General features: G+C 42.6%; 1 protein-coding gene across 2 annotated transcripts; it reads left to right on the top strand.

The window, feature by feature from the left end:
- Positions 1 to 432: 432 nt before the first annotated feature.
- On the top strand, positions 433 to 16,967 carry LOC136964317 (zinc finger and BTB domain-containing protein 7C). Of its 2 annotated transcripts, none has more exons than XM_067258399.1 (3): positions 433 to 522; positions 13,428 to 14,779; positions 15,325 to 16,967. In XM_067258399.1, the coding sequence occupies exons 2-3, from the start codon at positions 13,446 to 13,448 to the stop codon at positions 15,953 to 15,955; spliced, it is 1,965 nt and encodes a 654-aa protein (XP_067114500.1). In that variant the 5' UTR covers positions 433 to 522; positions 13,428 to 13,445; the 3' UTR covers positions 15,956 to 16,967. The 2 variants fall into 2 exon arrangements, with proteins under 2 accessions (XP_067114500.1, XP_067114501.1); XM_067258400.1 differs by lacking the exon at positions 433 to 522 and adding an exon at positions 6,986 to 7,127.
- Positions 16,968 to 19,334: the final 2,367 nt, after the last annotated feature.

Here is a 19,334-nt window from a genome sequence, read left to right as displayed (position 1 = left end):
TTTAGCTCCCCCTGTCTGGCCCAGCTCCTGTCTACCCCCAAAGACCTAGCCCATGTTTGAGCCCCAACTCTGTTCCCTACTGCAACATGATTAGTATGTCACTTTACTACCAGCCCCATCCTCAGCCTCAGCCTCAGCTTCAGCCCCAGCCCCAAGAGCTAATTTGCAGGCAAGGCCTTTGCATCACTCCCCTCCCCTCGGCACAGGTGTACATGTAGGGAATGCTTCCAAATACTTTTGGTTCAGAGGGAGGGGGTGTTGGGTGATGAGTGGGTGTGCACATTTGTTTTGTTCTGTTTTCTTAGATAACTGTTTTGTGGTAAGGTTCACTTTCCTCCGAGTCAGTGACACACCTTCAGTGCAAATTTGAGCTCCTCTGTCTTCCTTACCCACCCTACCTCCCTCCTCTCTTTCTCTGTCTCGCTCTCTCAGTTTCACATGCCTACCAGAGAGGATTGGACTTGTCTTCATGACAGGGACTGAGTGTGAGAGGAACTGAAATCCAAACGCCTCTTCTTAAAGGTCAGTAACGTCTCTACAGCTCGCTATTGCTGTAGGGACTTCTCTTTATATATTCATTCTTCTATGGTCTCAAACACTTGTCAGCGAATGTTTCACTTTCAGTGGGTCATGTTTCATGCTGTACATCTTAGGGAGCTACAGCATACCAGAGATACAGGTACCACACTATGGCCATGACTTACCTCAGGTCAGTGTGTTTGATTTTCCAGTGGATGAAAAACAATTCAAATGCATTCAACTACAGTCACTTTTTCAGGATAACCACATTGACTGAATTGCTCTATTTTGTGTTGTTGAGGTAAGTCAAATTGTAAGATTGTAAGTCAAAGCAGAAACAAAGAGTTTAAATGGTTGAAAGGCACATGTATACAAGTACCGTTGTTTAGAGGAGTATCTTAATTATAAAAATTACATTTTACAATCTGTCACTCACAAAGAGCACATTCATTGGCCATAAATGTGAACTTACTTCAAAACCATGCAACCTAGCTCCAGTAAGATGTTACAGTACAGTGATGGATACTTCATCTTTGTAGTTACTGACATATTACATTATTTATCAGTGTCCTCTACAACACTGCACATTTCTGTACTGAAACACCATGTTAGTCCTTTGTTTTCCCCTGAACAAGACAAAAAGCAATAAGTTTACTTCTGAAGATCCAACCTTCTGACTGTCATTCAGAAACTGATCATTTGTAAAGAGATTTTTTACACACATTAACTTACACATAGCAGACGCATGATTTGATCCCAGATCGCCATAGCAAAAAACCTTTCTGCAGTCCTATTTGCTGAGGTGAGGCCGGATCCACAGCCCTGAGTCGACCCAGGCCAACCTCACCCTGAGGGAACAGAGATTACCTGGGGATAGCTGGCAGCCACACCTCTCTGTCTACTGAACCAGACTCTAAGGTCTACACTTCTACCCTCTCACTCTGACGAGGACTTTCTCACGTCTGGATTTGATCCCTGAGTTTCTTTTGTTAGGATAAGGAGACTTTAGTGGTATGTTCACAAACAGAGCAGAAGTAGGCTAGCTTTATTTTAACAGGCTCCAAGAGAATGCAAAGCTTACTGTATCTTAACACTCAAACAAGCATATCCACAGTCCTGAGCAGCTAAGGGATGATAGCTGACAAAGCGATGGCTCTACCTATCTCTCTTGCCCCCCTCCACAGCACTGTCAGAACTCTCCCACGGGCTGCCTTCCCTCCTTCCTGTATGTAATCAATAGTCGGAAGTGATGGACCAGTGTTATTGCATTCATGAGGGTGTGTGTTTATGTGTGTGTGTGTAAGTGCCGGAGTGAGTCTCTGTCTTCCCCTGTAGCTCATGTAAAGGCACAGGTTCTGCTCTGCCGTGTTTGGTGAGTAAGCACCCGACCATCACAGATGAATTGAGGGTGGGAGGAGGCATCAAGAGGGTGTCGTGGGTGGAAGGCCGAATATCTGCCAAAAAAGCTGAGTTTGGGGGATTTGTGTACTTTGGTGTTATTCACGAAGCAAATGCCTTTCTCCAACCGCCAAACATGCTCACACACACCCATTGATCATTCCTACTGTCATTCTGAACTCTCTCTTTAGTAATAAAGTGATAGACATGCCAGTGTGTGTTCCACACTTGGGTGAAGTAATATTTGAAAGGGTTTCAAATGCGAATTTGCTTAAGCCTGTCTGAAGCGCAAGGTATGCTCACTTATTTTTATTTTATTCCATAAGATGTAATGATTCCGACAATCGTATTGAAAAGTATTATTACACTCTTTGTTGCAGCTCTGTACGTTAAGCGGATAAGAGCATAACAAGTTAATCTTCAGAAAAACAAAGGCCGTGTACAGTATTCCATTGGTTTCACTTTGTATCGTGAGAGGCCTACTGAGCATGTCAACCCCCCGCCCCCTTGAGGTCTGCCTCTGCTTGAATGTCTATAGGCCTCCGCTCTGTGCGTCCTTGAGAAGCTTCAGCTATGTAGGTGTTTCCTGTGTGGCCAACATCATCTAAAATAGTCTTTGTAACCACTGGCAACCCAGCTTTTCTAAGTGACACAGATCTCGCAAGGCATGATTTTCAGGCATTCAAGCACAAATTAAATTAAGAGATTCCAACACCGCTTGTGAGTATACCCTTGGTCCAACGTGAGAGAAAACTAATTTAGCATAGGATTAAAACAATACATATTTCATAATGTCTCTGAAAGATTTGGGTTGAAGAAGTGGGTCCACCCACCTGTGTGAGAGGCAGAGAGGGACTGGATGGCTGTTTAAAGGCATGAGTGTGTGGGCTAGCTGCATCTCTCACTACGGAAGGCAGCACTGATCCACCCACCCGGCCCCAACACACAATAGTTAGCCTGATTCCTGAACCAACATGCCCTCTGTGCTCACTCACTCACATAGCGAGAGGATGGAGGTTTGTTTGTAATGGGGCTATAAGAGGAGATGGCAGCAGGGGGTCTTCTGAATGTGTGTTCTTGCGTCTATATGTATGTGTATGTGTGCGTGTGAGCATGTATGTGTGTTTGTGGCAGTATATGTGTGGGTATGTGTGCATGTGTGTGTTTGGCTAGCGTGACAGGCATCTGTCTCCCCTGCCCTGCAGCCTGGCTGGTTTTAATTAGGAGGTGCCAGAGAGCCCGAGGGCAGACAGAGGCTCTCCCGCCATGCTTGGCCTCCCCCTCGTTATCACCGCCGGGAGATGTCCTCACTCACCTCAACGCCTCACTCACACACACACATGCAAACGCACCATCTCTTATCGAACACAGGCAAGTGCAAACACACACACACACACACTCACAAACACGTAAACACACTATATCTCACAGAACACACACAGGCACCACACACACATATCCCTTGCTCAGGCCTTTCATACAACTGATTATGGGACTACCTGTAAAATAACTTCTATCGACAATAGAAACCCACATCCAGCCATAACTCATATAAGCTGTAAATACAAACTCATGCTGTCCTTATAGAATGTACAGAATCATTTATTAATCTGCTGGATGAATGTGATACCCTTTTGGACTCCGGATTTAGAATGTGTGGAAAAAGGCAAAACAAAAGAAACTATAAAGCAGGAATAGTTACTTACTGTAAGTCGCTCTGGATAAGAGCGTCTGCTAAATGACTAAATGAATAGATGGCAGCAAAAATAGTTCCCAACTTGCCTCACCTGATTGTAACCTTTTGAAGCTGGGTTCCAGAATAACCTTAAGTAAAGAAGGCATGTGTTTATGTGTGTATGTGCTTGTGTATGTTAATGTGATCGTCTGTCCTTGGAGTTGGTTTAGCAGGAGAAAGAGAGTTCACAGCAGAAGGTTATCTACACTTTGTGAATGTTTATCAATCCCCTACACCCCAGTTTCTTACTCTTTTCTTTCATCCCCTCATCCTATCCACCCGGTCTCCTGCCCTTCTATCCCTCCCTACACCTCCATCTGCTTCTCCCTCTTGTCCCTTGTTTCAACCCCTCCCGGCCCCTTCGTCCCTCCCCTCCCTCTCTTTCTCCCTCCTTCCTGGGTGAGCCTGCTGGCGCCGGCAGCCCTGGCATGGCTGCCATGCTGAGAACCAGTGGGTGGCAGCAAACAGGTACTCCAGAGCCTGACACTTACTCAGCCTTCGGCCTCCTGGCCGCGAACACACTGTTCCTCCAGCCCTCAACCACGACAGTCTCCAAGCTGGACCAAATAGATTTAACCCACTCACTCACTCACTCACCAGGAGCATTGCAGGGATTTGATAAAGAAACAGTTTGGCATGTACAGTACTGTGTCAAATCGTAGACACCCAAGTTTTTTTTTACACAAAATATGATCTTAAATAGTTGTTTTTTTTGTCTAATGTATTTGTGACTCAGTTAAAAGTGGAATGTTGGAGAAAATGCTTGTTTAGACTATTCATTTGTTGTGTCTTAGCCTTTTTACTTTACTTTTTATGTTATTTGTGCATAAGACGCTTGCACAGTCCTGTACATTAGACATAGTAAACTCTGGTTGATCTGTAGATTTCAGTAAAATATGAAAATGCAGATTATGTATCTTTTTCCGATTGTCTAGTCGGTGCTGGGAAGTGAGAGAAGGTCAGACGGATATAATCTTTTTAACTTGACAATAATATTGTAATAATACTTACATATCGATATACTAAACAAAAATTGTGTAGGGGGCCCTTCCATTGGCATGAAAAAATTATAAAAAACTATGCCAATTAAAGGGCCCCCTACTCGATTTCTGTTTAGAGCCCCCAAAACCCTAAGGCCGGCCCTGATCGGAGGGCAATACTCTAGAAATAGAAAAATTAACGCTTGTTAACCACCTCACCTGAAATCACCTTCAACATCACTGCTAAAGTTGCATAAATATGCAGGTTTCAGTGGACTCAACTAGAATTGTTTACTGGACACTGGATACCATGCCATTTTGGGGATTTTATTCGACTGGTTGCCCATCGCATAAAAACGTGCTCTATGTGATGTCATACGGGAAATCCTCATGGCCCAGGCGTTCCTCTTATGCAATGCCCATCTTGGGAAAGTGTCTTTTCATTACGGAACACTGAAGTTCTGTAAACCCATAATGTTAGGAGACAGACAGAAGAACATAATGTTGACATGGTTGTTGTAGATATATGGAATATATATTTTCCGAGGTTGTTGCCTGGCTGATGCAGTTGCCATAGATATTGTGTTCACCCTTAAAAGAAAAATAGGAACTTGACTTCCAACACAATCTGGCATAGTCTGAAAGTTTAGAGACGGCATTCTTAAGAGAACACTTTTCCTACTCTTCACTTTACTATTTTTCAGTCTCACTTTCTCTTTCCTTCTCTTGCTATTTCCCTCTCCCACTTTCTCCCTCCCATCCACTTCTACTCTCAGTAAACAGCTCTGCCCTCTTTGAATTTGAAGAATAAGAGTGCCCTCGTCTGTTTTTTTTGTTGACACCCCTGTTGGCCAGAGCCTGACTGTCAACATATTGGGCAAAGTAAACTCCTACCTCTAACCTGCTTCTCTGTTCTCTGAGTCAGACAGAGAAAGTATACTCTGCTCATTCGTATTTCCTTTCTATACTTCACTAGGGTGGAGCAAAAAGCATGAATTCATGTTTGCTCACCCTTCACCCTTCATTATTTTGGCTCCTGTGGTCTTGACACCTGTGATTTTTTTTTCTTCAACAATAGCATGACGCCTATATGAAAAATCAGTTGCAAGACACAGTCATATAATCTACTGTACATTCAGTTCTTGTAAGACCCTCACCTCAGTGTGTTTTATGTTAGCCCTTTGAATAAGACTTGTAGTTTCCTGTAGTGCCCTAAAATAACACAATCATGTGTATTGCCTTGAGGGATGTGATGGAGGCAATGCTTATCAGTCTGTCTGTCTGTCTGTCCTTCTGTCTGCTTGCTTGTCTGCCTGCCTGGAACAGGAAGTAGTTTACAGGGTTTGGTGTGCGAGAATCTGCCCCAGATTACTTTCAGATTACCATACAATACGTACCAATCGTCATCTCACAGACAGACTACGTTTAACACAAACATTTCCTGAGCTTCTGACTGACACCTACTGACTATATTCAATATACCGTAGTCTATCATTACTGGCAACAGGTAGCCTTTTTACCTATGTTATACAGTTTTTTTTAAAATCCCATACTGTCCAGTTTGTTGAATATCTTCAAAATTGCTTAAGTGAAATCCTAAACCTATACTATCAAAGCCAGTGTATAAAACAAATGCAATGAAATTATTATCTTACATTATGATGAGAGCTTCAAGTGTGTGAAATGAAAGTGCTAGTTAGGATCAAACATGCACTTCTGTTTTCATTTTTGTGATAGAGAAGAATGAATGACAATGTCTGTTTTTGACAATGACACTGTGTTTTCCACCTTGATCTTAACGTAATTAAACAGGGAATCTAAGCCTATCTACAAATATTTTCCTTTGTGAACAGTAAAGTGGCATAAGTAGTCTTCCAAACTTGTTTCATTTCTGCTGTCTCCCCCCCCCCCCTAGTTCTCCCTAAACAACCCTTTCCCGTTTCACCCCACTCCCTCCATACTGAAATCCACTCTAACAAAACTAAAAATTCATTTTGTCTGACCTAAATCAGAGGGTGTCTGCGCCATAAGCTTATTACACACTGCGCTTAAACTTGTGTTGTGGAGGAGGATGGGGTATTATTATCTTTTAGCTACCCACCCTGCTATAAAAACTAGTGGTGCGACATCTCCACATTGCAGTGTGGCTGCCCTCCCTCTTGCCTACATTCAACTACACACACAAGGCTGCCTCCCTGCCTGTCTGTTTGCCTCCCTGCTGGAAAGTCCACACTCTAGCTGCTCACCAGTCCGTTGCTGACCAAGACAGCTCCAATTTCTTCTGTTCCAATTATTTTACGCTGTTGTGCCGTGTACTTAGATTTGCTACCGGATAGTCCCTTTTTTGTGAATGGCCGTCCGGGGATGTGTGAGGAGCTTGTGAATGGACTGACAGACAGCGTAGGCATCAACGTAGACAAGGCAATGTCGAGAGGTCACGCAGCACCAGCGGTGTAGTCTTGGAATGAAAAGAAACACGCAAGGATAATTAAAAGGTAAATACGGTAGGTGACATCTGAGAGTTTTCCTCTCCCAGTAATCTCCTACATACTTTTTGGAATGCTGTGAAACAAATCTGGACGTGTTGATTTTTTGTTGATGCCAGAGCATGCTCTCTGTGAGTGTCTGTGTGTGTGTCTGTGTGTGTTTGTTTTAAGTCTTTGTAAGCTGTATATGTTGTACAGTTTGTGTGTGTGTGTGTTAGTGTATTGGGAGTGCTACAGTATTTGTTGTAGACTATGAGTGTTGGATGCAAGTGTTTCACCCAGGTGCTAACACACTGACAGCAGATCAGAGTGTGCCTACTTACCTGATGACTCACATAATTATTTGGGTAGGACTGGAGACACTGTTTAAAGAAAATGAAGGTGCCACAGTCTTAGTTTTAATAAAAATGCAGAAGCAACATGCATGGTGATTTAGAATTTTAAACATAGTCTGATGGAGAAAAGAATTGTGGGGTGGGGGGTGTGGGGAGGTTTGGTTTTGAAATAGGAGAACTGTAAAGGCTTGTGGGCAAGTGGTTCAGTTACTGAAACATACAGTACTGAAACTGTACAGTCCATAATAGTGAAAACCATTATTTAAACTATAAACACGTTCATGTTTTTTCATATATGTGTACGTATATATATGTATAATCAATATGCCATGTAGTAAAATGTGGCTTAAATTATATGTTTTTTCTGCCATTGCTCTCCTTCGTGCCACAAACAATATTAAAATACAAGGATTAAGCTCTTAGAGTGTGACAGAATTGATACATTTAGTTGTTTCCTTGAAAGAAGCGGTAAATCTAGACTCGTAGACAGTCGGCAACTCGGCATTTAAAGAATACTGTACCCTGTGTTGAAAAAGGGGAGATTTAGTGAAGTCACTGATCTTTTCACGAGATTGCCATATATGAGACTATCACAAAAATATCTTGCAGTTTATTATTTTCAAATAAATGCACTGCAAGTTGGTACAATAGAGTATGCCCATATTCCATGTTTTATATTCGAAACAAGCAAGAATTACATCCTTTTTACTTGTCTCTCCCATGTCAAATTTATTTAGATCTCTCTTATCTTAGACAGAAAGAAAGACAGATTGAAGGGAGAGAGATGAGACGGACAAACACATCACAAAGTAGGAGAAATGGGATTCTATCTCCTTATAAACATGTGAACTACGCTGTTTTACAAACCGTAGTGCTTCAATCTTTGCCACTAAACAACTTCACTGAGTGAGACAGATAATGGTGTGAGGCTGCAGGTTCCCCTCAAGGCTAGAGTGAATACATACTCTAGTGAGAATGACCCACACTCCGTTAAAAATCCATCTCTGACTTTATTCCAGATTTGAATGGATAATGATTGATGTTATAATTTGCATCAACGTCTCAACTGTGTTCTGAATCCTCCTGATATTTCATCCTATGTAAGGTAACAGTATTTTAACATACACCATGAACATGACTTTTGACATTTTTCCACGCACCTGGGGGCAATGTATCAAACTCTGTGTGAATTCATTTGAAAAAGTATGCATACGGGGAAATCTGGAAAACTGTACGCAATGTTTTTCTCAGATTTATGAACACTGTGTACGGACAGTGTTTGTCTTAGATTCCACTTAACTTGTGATTGTGCGCACGTGAACGAGCTAGTAGTCCACACCCCGTCAACTCCCATATTTGACCTTACATGCTTGTTGAAACGCCCATATTTTGTCAGGTTTCTCAATAAACTTTTCAATTAACCCATTATGAACAATGAATGATTCAAAATGAGAAATAGCTTAAACAACAAACAAAAAAAACATTTAAAAATATCAACTTTACTGAATGTGAAATAGCGATCTTAATTTGCGAAATAGTCGGAGGAGCATCTTATTAGGTGGCCTTAGGCTAGCAGTTTTTGAGCTTTGATGGGGTAAAAATACAAAAAATGAACGCATCAACACATTGTGGCCTTATCGTAACATGTGCAGTCGATAGCACAAAAAAACTTCCTTAAAACCGTCCTACGATGGATTTTACGATCAATTTAGGCTTATGACGCTTTCGGGAAACGTAGCCCAGGTCAACCGCAGTGTAAAGGGGATCTAATGTAGGCTATTTTAAGGACAGACGGATCATGTCATCCCACGCCTAGGGCATCACATGACTGAGGTTGGATTGGTTTATCCCCGACCTGTCTGCCAGCTCCCACTAAAAAGTCCCAGTTGCAGAGAACTTTTACACTCGATTGGCTTGACTTTGGTTTGACTTTTGATGGGCATTCCCAACTCACTCAGTAAAGAGGTAAAAAAAATGGCATAATGATTTATCAACCAGTCATCATTGTGGGCCAAGACGGCACGACCCTGAACGAATTTACCGCTCACCTTAATCCAGGGCTCTTGACTGCGACCAAATGTTCGCATTTTGCGACCAGTTTTTGAGACAGTGCGAGCACTTTTTACAAGTAGGCTACTCGCGCATTTGCGACCTACAAATTCTGAATTTATTAGGTGTGCACAACGTCAGCACACGTTAATAACGACGCATAGATACCACGTTCTAGTAAGACAGCAATATCAGCGAGCCCTCAGCATTAGTACCGTAGCTAAAGGTCTAGGAAAGTTGAGGCTACTTTTCGCTAGGTACCTATAAACCGAGCTAAAAGTCTTGGAAAGTTTACAGAGCTGCCAACTCTCACGGTTTCGCCGTGTGACACACGCATTTCAACCATTTCTCACGCTCTCACGCCACCCATTGTATATCTCACGTCGAAAAGGCAATGCCAAACAAGTAGCCAAGCTAATGTTGTAAACAGTAACGGACGAGGCTGAGTTTAGGCTATTTTTCGCTAGGTTCCTACGAACATTGTAATCTGCCAGACAAGTGGGTTCCCCTTCGTTCTTTTGGTGAGCAGTGTCACGAGCCCTTCTTACCCGGCGTCATGGAGCCGAGCAGCTAAATACTTATTTAGCACTAGCGTTGTTAGCTACTGTATCCCTGCCTGCGTTTGCGCTGTTGCTCAGAAAGTGTCGTGGTGTAGGATTGATAGATAAGTGCATCATACATTTAAGGCATTTAGCTAAGACTTGCATGTACAGTACGTAATGTCACATTAAATAATGTATTTAAACTCAAGCTTGTGTAGTGTGTCGCTGTATAGCAGTTGTAACAAATTTCCCCAGAAATTGTACCCTTTCTAGTTACATTAATAATTGCATTGCATGTCGATTTAAAGTGTGCCCCTAAATTTTCTGCTTGCGCTCCTAAAATGTTCAGTCAGGGGCTACGATGCTCCTAGTAAAAAGTTAGTCTGGAGCTCTGCTTTAATCTCCTATTGGCGATCTCCTCCAAAAGTGATAAAGCATTGCATATCGATTGTATAATATAGCTAGCCTGGGTGTCAGACGAATTTAGCCCCGCCCACAAAAATGTTTGGTCGGGAAGTTGGGTCAGGGGTTAGCCTGACGTTGTCATACTCATAATTATAGTCAGAATATGAGTCTGATACCACTCCGTTGTGCTGTGAGTAAGGGGCGTGTTTCAACCGAACCCGGACAAAAAATGCCTCTTCGCTCAATTGGATAGACCTACAACCAATCAGAGCAACGAACCTTCTCTCCGCCTTTCGGTCACTGTCGCTTTATCACATCTCAAATGTACGCATGGGTTCTAAAGTCCGCAGAGGTCAACAGAAACTCACAAATGTTTTTTTCATAAATCTGAAACTGTGTAGAAACACCCGTACACATGTTTCTGCGTCCATATTCATGCGTATGCGCCTTCGTACATTTCCCCCTTTTTATTCATCAGTGAAGGGAAGGATATATATTTTGTTTGATTAGTGTTGCACACTCAGATTAATCTATTTCAGAACTAGAATGTAATTATCATCTCATCCAATCTGATTTGATACCAATAGAATCAAACATATTTTTGTATCTAACGATCCTAGCAAACTAGAACATTTTTGACTACACAATATAGATTGGTGTTTTATCAAAAACAATTGGTGCAAAGTAATTTAAGGGGGCCCCACCAATATACATCCAACCCATCCATAAGTGCCTCTCATTTGTATGTACTGTCAAGAAACTGTGTTGGCCATTGATGGCATAACTCTGTACTGTACATGCAAAGGGTTTCTGGACAATGTGAATGACAGCATAAATCTATGTATACTGAGGTAAATATCATTATCATAAAATAATCTGTATGAACACATTTGCTCTCAGAGTCCCCTGAAATAGACACATGTTTATAAGTCAAAACAATAGTTCAACCTGACAGGGTTGAGCTGGTGGCCCTATCCAGTCAGTCATCCAACGTTGTGCCGGTCAGGGACACAGGCTGCCCCATTAGCCTCTGTCTAGCCTCTGTCCACTGGCACTAATGATGAGGCTGCCACAGGATCACGCTGGAAAACACAGAGGAGTTGACACTTAGTGTCAGGAAGGGCATCTTTACCTGGATGATGAAGTCGCAGTCATTTGAGACTGGTCATTCCACTCCATGGGTTGATTAGGACAACTGTATCAATTAAGAAATCAGTTTTAATCAAGTAACTGAACCTCTAAATCAGTAAGTGGGTAGGTCATAAGCAATATGTATTTTCATTATTTTCTTTATTTTATGATTAAAATATTAGAGGTGTGATTCGACTTTGTACAGTGTGTTTTACCAAGATACATTAGGGTGAGATTTTCCAAATCTCCAAGAGAAAGGAGAGAGAGCAAGAGAAAGACAGAGAAAAAAAAGACAGAAACGCCTTTTCAGGGCCTTTCACCATAGGTTGAGCTCTCTGCTGTTCCCACCCTATTTGTCTAAGGGTGGAAAGGAGAGAGAGATGGGGGTTAAGGGCAGTTGGGTGATGAAATGGTGCATTAAGACCTTGTGGTGGGAAAGTTGTGCCCTCCGCCCCTCCCTGCCCATGTGGCACATCCTCCTCAGATCCTCTCCACATTGTAATTAGGGGCCGGGTTAGTGTGTCTGGTGGAGGGGGTGGGGGGAAGGAGGGACACACACACACTACCCCCCCCCCCCCCCCCCCGCACACACACACACCCTCCCTCTCTTCTCTTATCCACTCCGTTGTTCTAAGCTCAGTTCTATTGTTTGACTTGGCTGGCTGTTGCAGGGAGGGGCGACCGCAAGGCTGTTTGTGCAACCTGTTAGGGAACCTTTGAGGACATACAATCCCTTTTTTTCTTCCCCCTCTTCAGTGGAGATTCTTTCACCTTGCAGTGACTGTCCATGGTTCTCAACACACAGAGCAAATTCAGTCAAGTAGACCTCGCTGGAGTGAAAATATGTGTGTTTGCTGTGACCTCAAAACCTCATCTCCAGCCTTAGCCTAGGTCTAGCTAAGCTAACACTATCCATCTCATCTGTCCATCATCCTTTGACATGGTACGATGGACCACCTAGTATTTATCAACATTACCCACTTTTAACAACAAGACTGGACATTTGACTGTATTTACTAAACAATTCATACAATCCAACAAACATGCTGAACCATACAACTGTTCCACCAAACCCTTTGCTCCAACCTGTCATGTTGTATCTCATTGTCTCTTATAGGCGTTTCCATCATGTAGAAACTGTGTCAGATTTATCATCATAGCTACAGTTCCCTAGCAACAAGATAAAGAACACTATACATTTTATTGGTTGCTGAGTACCATTTTACCTGGTGATAAACTACAAACTATGTTCCTGAGATAGTTTTAAGGTAATGCAGTTGCTGGGTCACTTGGATGCTGTCAACAAGGCAGTCGTGGTCAAGCTGCTTATGTGATCATCAAGAGCAGGTTTAAAATCTATTCATAGAGTTAAATGAGTGAGAATAATGCAGCATCCATTTTATCCATTGAATCAACAGGTCCAACACAATTGCTGAATATTGTATAGAAAGAAAACCAACGGATTCAATAGATTAAAATTTCTGTAGTGCCCTATTAATCCTGAAAATGTAATTGGGAATATTCTTTATCATCTTAAGTGGAATCTGCCCCTTCTTTTTCTGTTGTCTGTTCCACGTCTGACCACATCAGTTTGCAAGCTATACCTAAATGATGTCTGATCACTTATTTGATATCAGACAGTTGAAAAACACACATGCATGCACACACACATACACAGGTTCGCCCATAATGTTTAAATCCTCATTATGTAGAAATCCAACAAAAATATGTTTCTCCACATATAGCTAAAGAAACTGATTACCCTTCTGTTGTGTATTATCTGCGGGATTTAACGTCTCTGTTGTTCTATGGCTCTCTAATAATCTTTCTTTTATCCTGTGTTGCAGCATAAAACCAACCAGAGCATGGCCCACAGTGTGGAGGACCTTATAGGGATTCCCTTCCCCAACCACAGCAGTGACGTCTTGTGCTGCCTCAACGAGCAGCGGCGTGACGGCCTGCTGTGTGACGTGGTGCTCATTGTCCGTGACCAGGAGTACCGCACGCACCGCTCAGTTCTGGCCGCTTGCAGCCAGTACTTCAAGAAGCTCTTCACTGTGGCGAATGATGGGGGCAGTGAGCACCATACCGCTGTCTACGAGATTGACTTTGTGGCCCCGGAGTCATTGACAGCTATCTTGGAGTTTGCCTACACGTCCACACTGACGGTGACAGCGTCCAATGTGAAGGAGATTCTAAGCGCAGCACGCATGTTTGAGATCCCTTGTATCATTAACGTGTGTCTGGAGATAATGGACTCTGGTGGGGGAAGAGATGGAAGAAGAGAGGAGGACGAAGAGGACGAGGACGAAGAGGACTTGGAGGCAGATGAAGACGATGAAGAAGATGAGGAGGAAGAGGATGACATTGAGGAGTCCAGGAAAGGTATGCAGGAAGACCGCGAGGATGCCACCAGCGAGAGATCGACAAAATCTTCAGAGAGTCAGGGTGGGTCAACCTCTACGAAGCAAGTGGACAGTCCCCCCAGCACCTCTCAGTACCAGACACAATACCAGACCCAGAGGGAGAGGACATCCCAGGACACAGATTCCATCTGTAGGAAGCCCAGCGAGAAAGAGAGCATGGAGAGCCGAACTCTCAAAGACTTTTCCATAGAGTCACTGCTTCAGGAAGGGCTGTATCCTCGAATACCAGTCCTGGACAGGAGTTCCAGCTTCTCCCCCTTACTCCCTGGGTTCTACCCCCCCATGTGGGCCTCCGAGTTCCCAGGCATCTCCCAGCACATTATGGAGCCTGGCCACAGCCACCACCCCTCGCATCCTCCCTACCCCCCCCAGCCCGAGGCCTGCCCCCTGAATCTAGCCGTCAAGAGAGAAGTCATCAAGGAGGAGCTGAAGGAGGATGTCCCATCCAACATTCTCCATGGCAACTTTCTGAAAGACTTTGTGAGCTCGGGCTTGGGCGTGGTTGGAATCGGGGGGACAGATGGTCACCTGGGGCAGGTGAAGGATGAGGCGGACTTCCGCTCCTACCTGGGATTTCTAAGTGCTTCCCACCTGGGGGCGCTGTTCCCCCCATGGCAGCTGGAGGAAGAGAGGAAGATGAAGCCCAAGGCCTCCCAACAGTGCCCCATCTGCAACAAGATCATCCAGGGGGCCGGAAAGCTGCCACGACACATGAGGACCCACACTGGAGAGAAGCCTTACATGTGCACTATTTGTGAGGTGCGCTTCACCAGGTAGGAAGACTCTAATATTTAATATTATACTACTCATATATATATATTAATATAATGTCCATAACATGTCCATGAAAAATGCATGTACATATGCATGTTGGTAGCATATTTACTGTTTATTGTCATTTAAAATGTGTCATAGATTTGATATATTGTGGACATGAGAAAGACAAAGGTGAATAAAGGGGATGTTCATGTGGTTCTAGTGTGAGATAGTTATCAACTGTTGTTTAATCTCAATACCACATGTGACCTTCAGACTGGAAACCCCCCTCATGTGCTTCTTTGTATTAGTAACCTCAATCCACTACTTCCTGTCTCTCTACTGGTTTAGTTATAGCTGTCATATGGCAGCTCACAGAACACACACACTGTTTTTGTTCATTACGGAAATATACTTCCTCCCCAAAAACATAGAATCAGAGTAAGAATCATTTCATTTGCAAAAGTAAATGCAATTATAAGAAAGCTGTCCTTTCACAAACATGTGAAAAGACAGAAAGTGTCTTGAATGAAATGACTGATTCCTCTCTGTCTCTCCCCAGACAAGACAAACTGAAGATCCACATGCGGAAGCACACAGGAGAGCGACCGTATATCTGCCTCCATTGCAACTCCAAATTTGTCCACAACTATGACTTGAAGAACCACCTTCGTATTCACACAGGGGTGAGGCCCTACCAGTGCGAGCACTGCTACAAGAGCTTCACCCGCTCTGACCACCTGCACCGCCACATCAAGAGGCAGAGCTGCCGTGTCTCGCGCCCTCGGCGGGGACGCAAGCCTGCCACCTGGCGCACAGCCAAGAACTTCCTGTGCCCTCCTCCTCCTCCATCCAGCTACCACCTGGAGGAGAAGGGACTACCTGGCAGCTGCAGAGTCGTGACATCCTCCTCCTCCCCGGGGGTCAAAGGTCACAATGGTGGGGAGATGCGTGAGTTAGGAAGCAGAGGTCTGGCCTACAAGGATTTTGACAGTGATAGCAGGGAGAGGAGAGAGGGGAAGAGGGTGGAAAGGAAACACGTAATGGAGGAGGTGGGGAGGCCGAGAGGCGTGTTCACCTTTGCCCTGGCAGGGGAGGAGGTCCTCAGTCACCCTCAATTTTATTCCACAACCCCTGATCCTTGGACCATGAGACTGGAACGTGCCCCGCCCATCCCTGAGCCGTCCAACTGAACTCAGACACAGAGTTCACTAGTTAAAGATCTATCCCTCCTACTGTACAAAGACAAGGGTGAAGTCATGAGAATTTAAGGGTAGTGATGTCATACACAACATCAGAGGTCATCTTTTTTAGGTAATCTCTGATACAAATTGTGAGGGGGAAAAAATGCAATCTTCTCTTTTGCCATAAAAAAAAAATAAAAAAACATATCACTTAAAAATGGATAAATGCGTCCAGTTGGGGTAGAACCTCATGGTTTACAATGCTGTTCGAAACTTTAACTGAAACACTCCTATCCTGTAGGAATTACTTTTACATTACTTACAAAACAACTTAAAATACAATTTAACATTTGTAATGTAATGAAACAATCAATTATTCTCAGGAGACAATATAAGATTATTGACTACAATGAATGTAAAACCAGTAAGGGTGTTCTGATTAGACTGCAGATATTTACCTAAAAAATCTTTCACAGATTTGTAAATTGTGATTTAATGAGCATGATCAACATGTTTACAAACCTGGGTACAACCAGGTTTCTAATTTCCTTTGAATATTATCCAGCATGATGATAAACATGAAAATTACTCCACTGAATCAAGACCATTCAAAACTTGTTTTTACTTTTGTACTGCTTTGTTCTCATCTAAGCTTCTGTCTGCACTATTGTAAATATATAAATAATGTTTTACAGATTTACCATAATGATATATACTGATGTATCGATGCTGAAATTGGTATTGATCTTTAATAATTGAGAAACTATCCAAAGATGTGGAGTTTTCACAGTTGTTTTTCATGCTTATGCGTTTCTTCAAAGGACGAAGATGTATGTTTGTCACAGGCTAATTGCGCTTTAGCTGTGTACTGCTAGTGTTTTCTGCAGTAATATTGAAAAGGGTTTCTGCCCTGTTTTTATGAACTTGTTCTCCACAGATTTATGTATAAATATTGTTATTCTGAATTTGTTTTAATCAAATGGGAAACTATTTTCTTGCTATTTATGCATATTTAAATAAGCCTTGGCTATATTTTGCAAATCTGTTTTATAAATACACTACTTGTTGGAAATCGACTTGGATCTGAGTGTCAACTTAATTATCCAGAAAAGTATGTGTGGGTGTATGTGTATGTCTTTATACAGTTTGTGTCTGTGCGTATGTTTGTGTGTATATGTAGAGAGATAGAGAGAGAGAGAGTGAGAAAGAGAGAAAGAAAGACATGAAAATGTTCAGTTCAATCAATTGAGAAAGCTCTAATCAACAATACATATCATTCATTTAACGGAATTTATGTAGGAACTTTCATTTATGCTTTGACAAATTCAAAACGAATTTTGCCTCACGAGTCCCCTGAGTCCCTGTGACTGTTTCACATCTATTAAAACATTCACACTCAAAACCATAGTTACCAACCATAGTAACCAAAGTTGACACTTTCTTCCATGAGTCTCTACGGACCTCTACTGGGCCATAAGCTATATTACAGTTTCATTGCACAGCCATAACAATCTCCTTGCATAAGATGACTGGCTATTAAAAACTACAAGTCCCACATTTCACAAGCGGCAGGCGCCAACACAGTAGAGTTTTCAGTGACGATGCAGTTCAGTCAGAGAGAAAAAACTCTAGAAAAAAAGTATAGATCATGGGCTGAGCGGGGGGGGGGGGGGGGGCTTCTTGGGCTAGACCCACAAACCCCTCAACCTCAAACGGTCAAACTGTGCCATATTCAGGCTTCATAGCAGTAGATATCACCTTCCCCAAAAACTGTTTAGGTTCTGAGATTACTGTGCCCACTGTTGCATCAGTCGTCCCAGATACACGGTCTAATGCACAGTCCACACTCTTTATTGGCACTAACACCTTGGATTTAGTGTATTAGGATTACTCTGGTACAAACACAGATCTTCAAGCACTCCCATATGTTTCCAGAGTTGTTCTGAAAATAATTCAGCAAAGAAACAAGCATAAAGAAAACAGTATTTTAGGACTACTGAGGCTATCAGGGATAAACCCTACAGTTGTCCCAGCTGGTCAAAGCCACGTAATAGAAGGTTTAGCTCATTTAAACAGCCAAACTGCCAATAGGCTGGTTGTAATTGATCCCCCTTAATTGTCTTCCTTACCTGGAGGCTTGTTAGTTACAAGCTGTTTACTTAGTCTACCTGACAATCCATCTAAGAAACTACTAGTAGTGTTGCGCAATGAAAGCAAGCATGACATAATCATCCCAGCAAAGAGTGTCATAGCTGAAATACATGCCTTGCAGGAAGTTGTCCAGAATAAGCGAAGCCCAACAGATGCAGCACACCAGAGTAGTTTCCCAAAGTCTTCTGAAAGTGTAAAGCTGAACTTAAACTTTGATGGCTCTCCAATTCCAGCTGAATGGAGAGAGAGAATAGAGAATAAACTATGCGCTATGCCAGAAGTGTTTGCTCTACATGACTCAGACTTTTGTCAAACAGGTATTTATTTTTATTTTTATTATATATGTGTATTATCTGTTATTGTAGAAAGGCCCATCCAGGGACGGGAGTTGAAAATTAGCACTTGCTATAAACGTTATGTGCATTACATCAGCTGCAAACTTTCCTCTGTAGCTATGTTTAACTGCATTGTCCCTGTCAAATGAATTTAATAAATAAAATAAATTATAATTTATAATTATATATGTGTCTAGTAGTGAAAAAGTATTGTATTCAATACCATTTCACAAGATACTAACTTACCCAGATAGTGTCTCCATTATATATTTACTGTGTTATAGTAAATACTGTTTGTCATATAATCAAAGATATACAAGAGAACATCCAAAATATATATGGGTTGCAGGTGGTGCCGTGCAGGTGGCAGGTGGTGCTGTGCTGGGGGTGGCAGGCGGTGCTGTGCTGGTGGCAGGTGGTGCTGTGCTGGTGGTGGTTTCATTTTGTGTGGGATTCGAGGGGTCACCTCTTTATATTTCTTTAGGTGGTCCACATTAATCTTTGGGAAAACAATCCCATTGTCATCCTGAAGATCTGCACTTTTCCCTTCAATTTTTTGTTGTTGTAAAAGGACCATTGTAGTTTGGGTCCAGTTTGCCTCCTTTCCGTTGTTGGCTTTGTACGTTAAGCCTCAAAACCCTGTCACCCACGGAAAATACAACCACTGGCTCATTGGGTTTCTTTGAATATTTATTTTGGACCTTGGCTGTGTTCTCCATGGCTGTCTGAAGAACCTCGCTCAGATGAACCATTTCCTCTGTTAGGTCCTCTACAGCATCACCTCCTCAACACTGTTGTCAATCTACAAAATAGATATATATCTGATATAAATTACAATTTACTGGGATACTGTCTGAACCTTTCCCCATAAAATACACTAAACATTTTTTACACCAACCCTG

Source organism: Osmerus mordax, chromosome 20 (assembly GCF_038355195.1).
Source record: "Osmerus mordax isolate fOsmMor3 chromosome 20, fOsmMor3.pri, whole genome shotgun sequence".
NCBI classification, from domain to species: domain Eukaryota; kingdom Metazoa; phylum Chordata; class Actinopteri; order Osmeriformes; family Osmeridae; genus Osmerus; species Osmerus mordax.
Note: the sequence above shows the minus strand (reverse complement) of the source record. Positions and strands in the feature narration are given on the sequence as shown.

Bases quoted from the DNA above. Each gene is read 5' to 3' on its own strand.
- LOC136964317 (XM_067258399.1), top strand. From the start codon at position 13,446: ATGGCCCACAGTGTGGAGGACCTTATAGGGATTCCCTTCCCCAACCAC. The intron at 14,780-15,324 runs GTAGGAAGACTC...GTCTCTCCCCAG, and splicing joins TGTGAGGTGCGCTTCACCAG to ACAAGACAAACTGAAGATCC.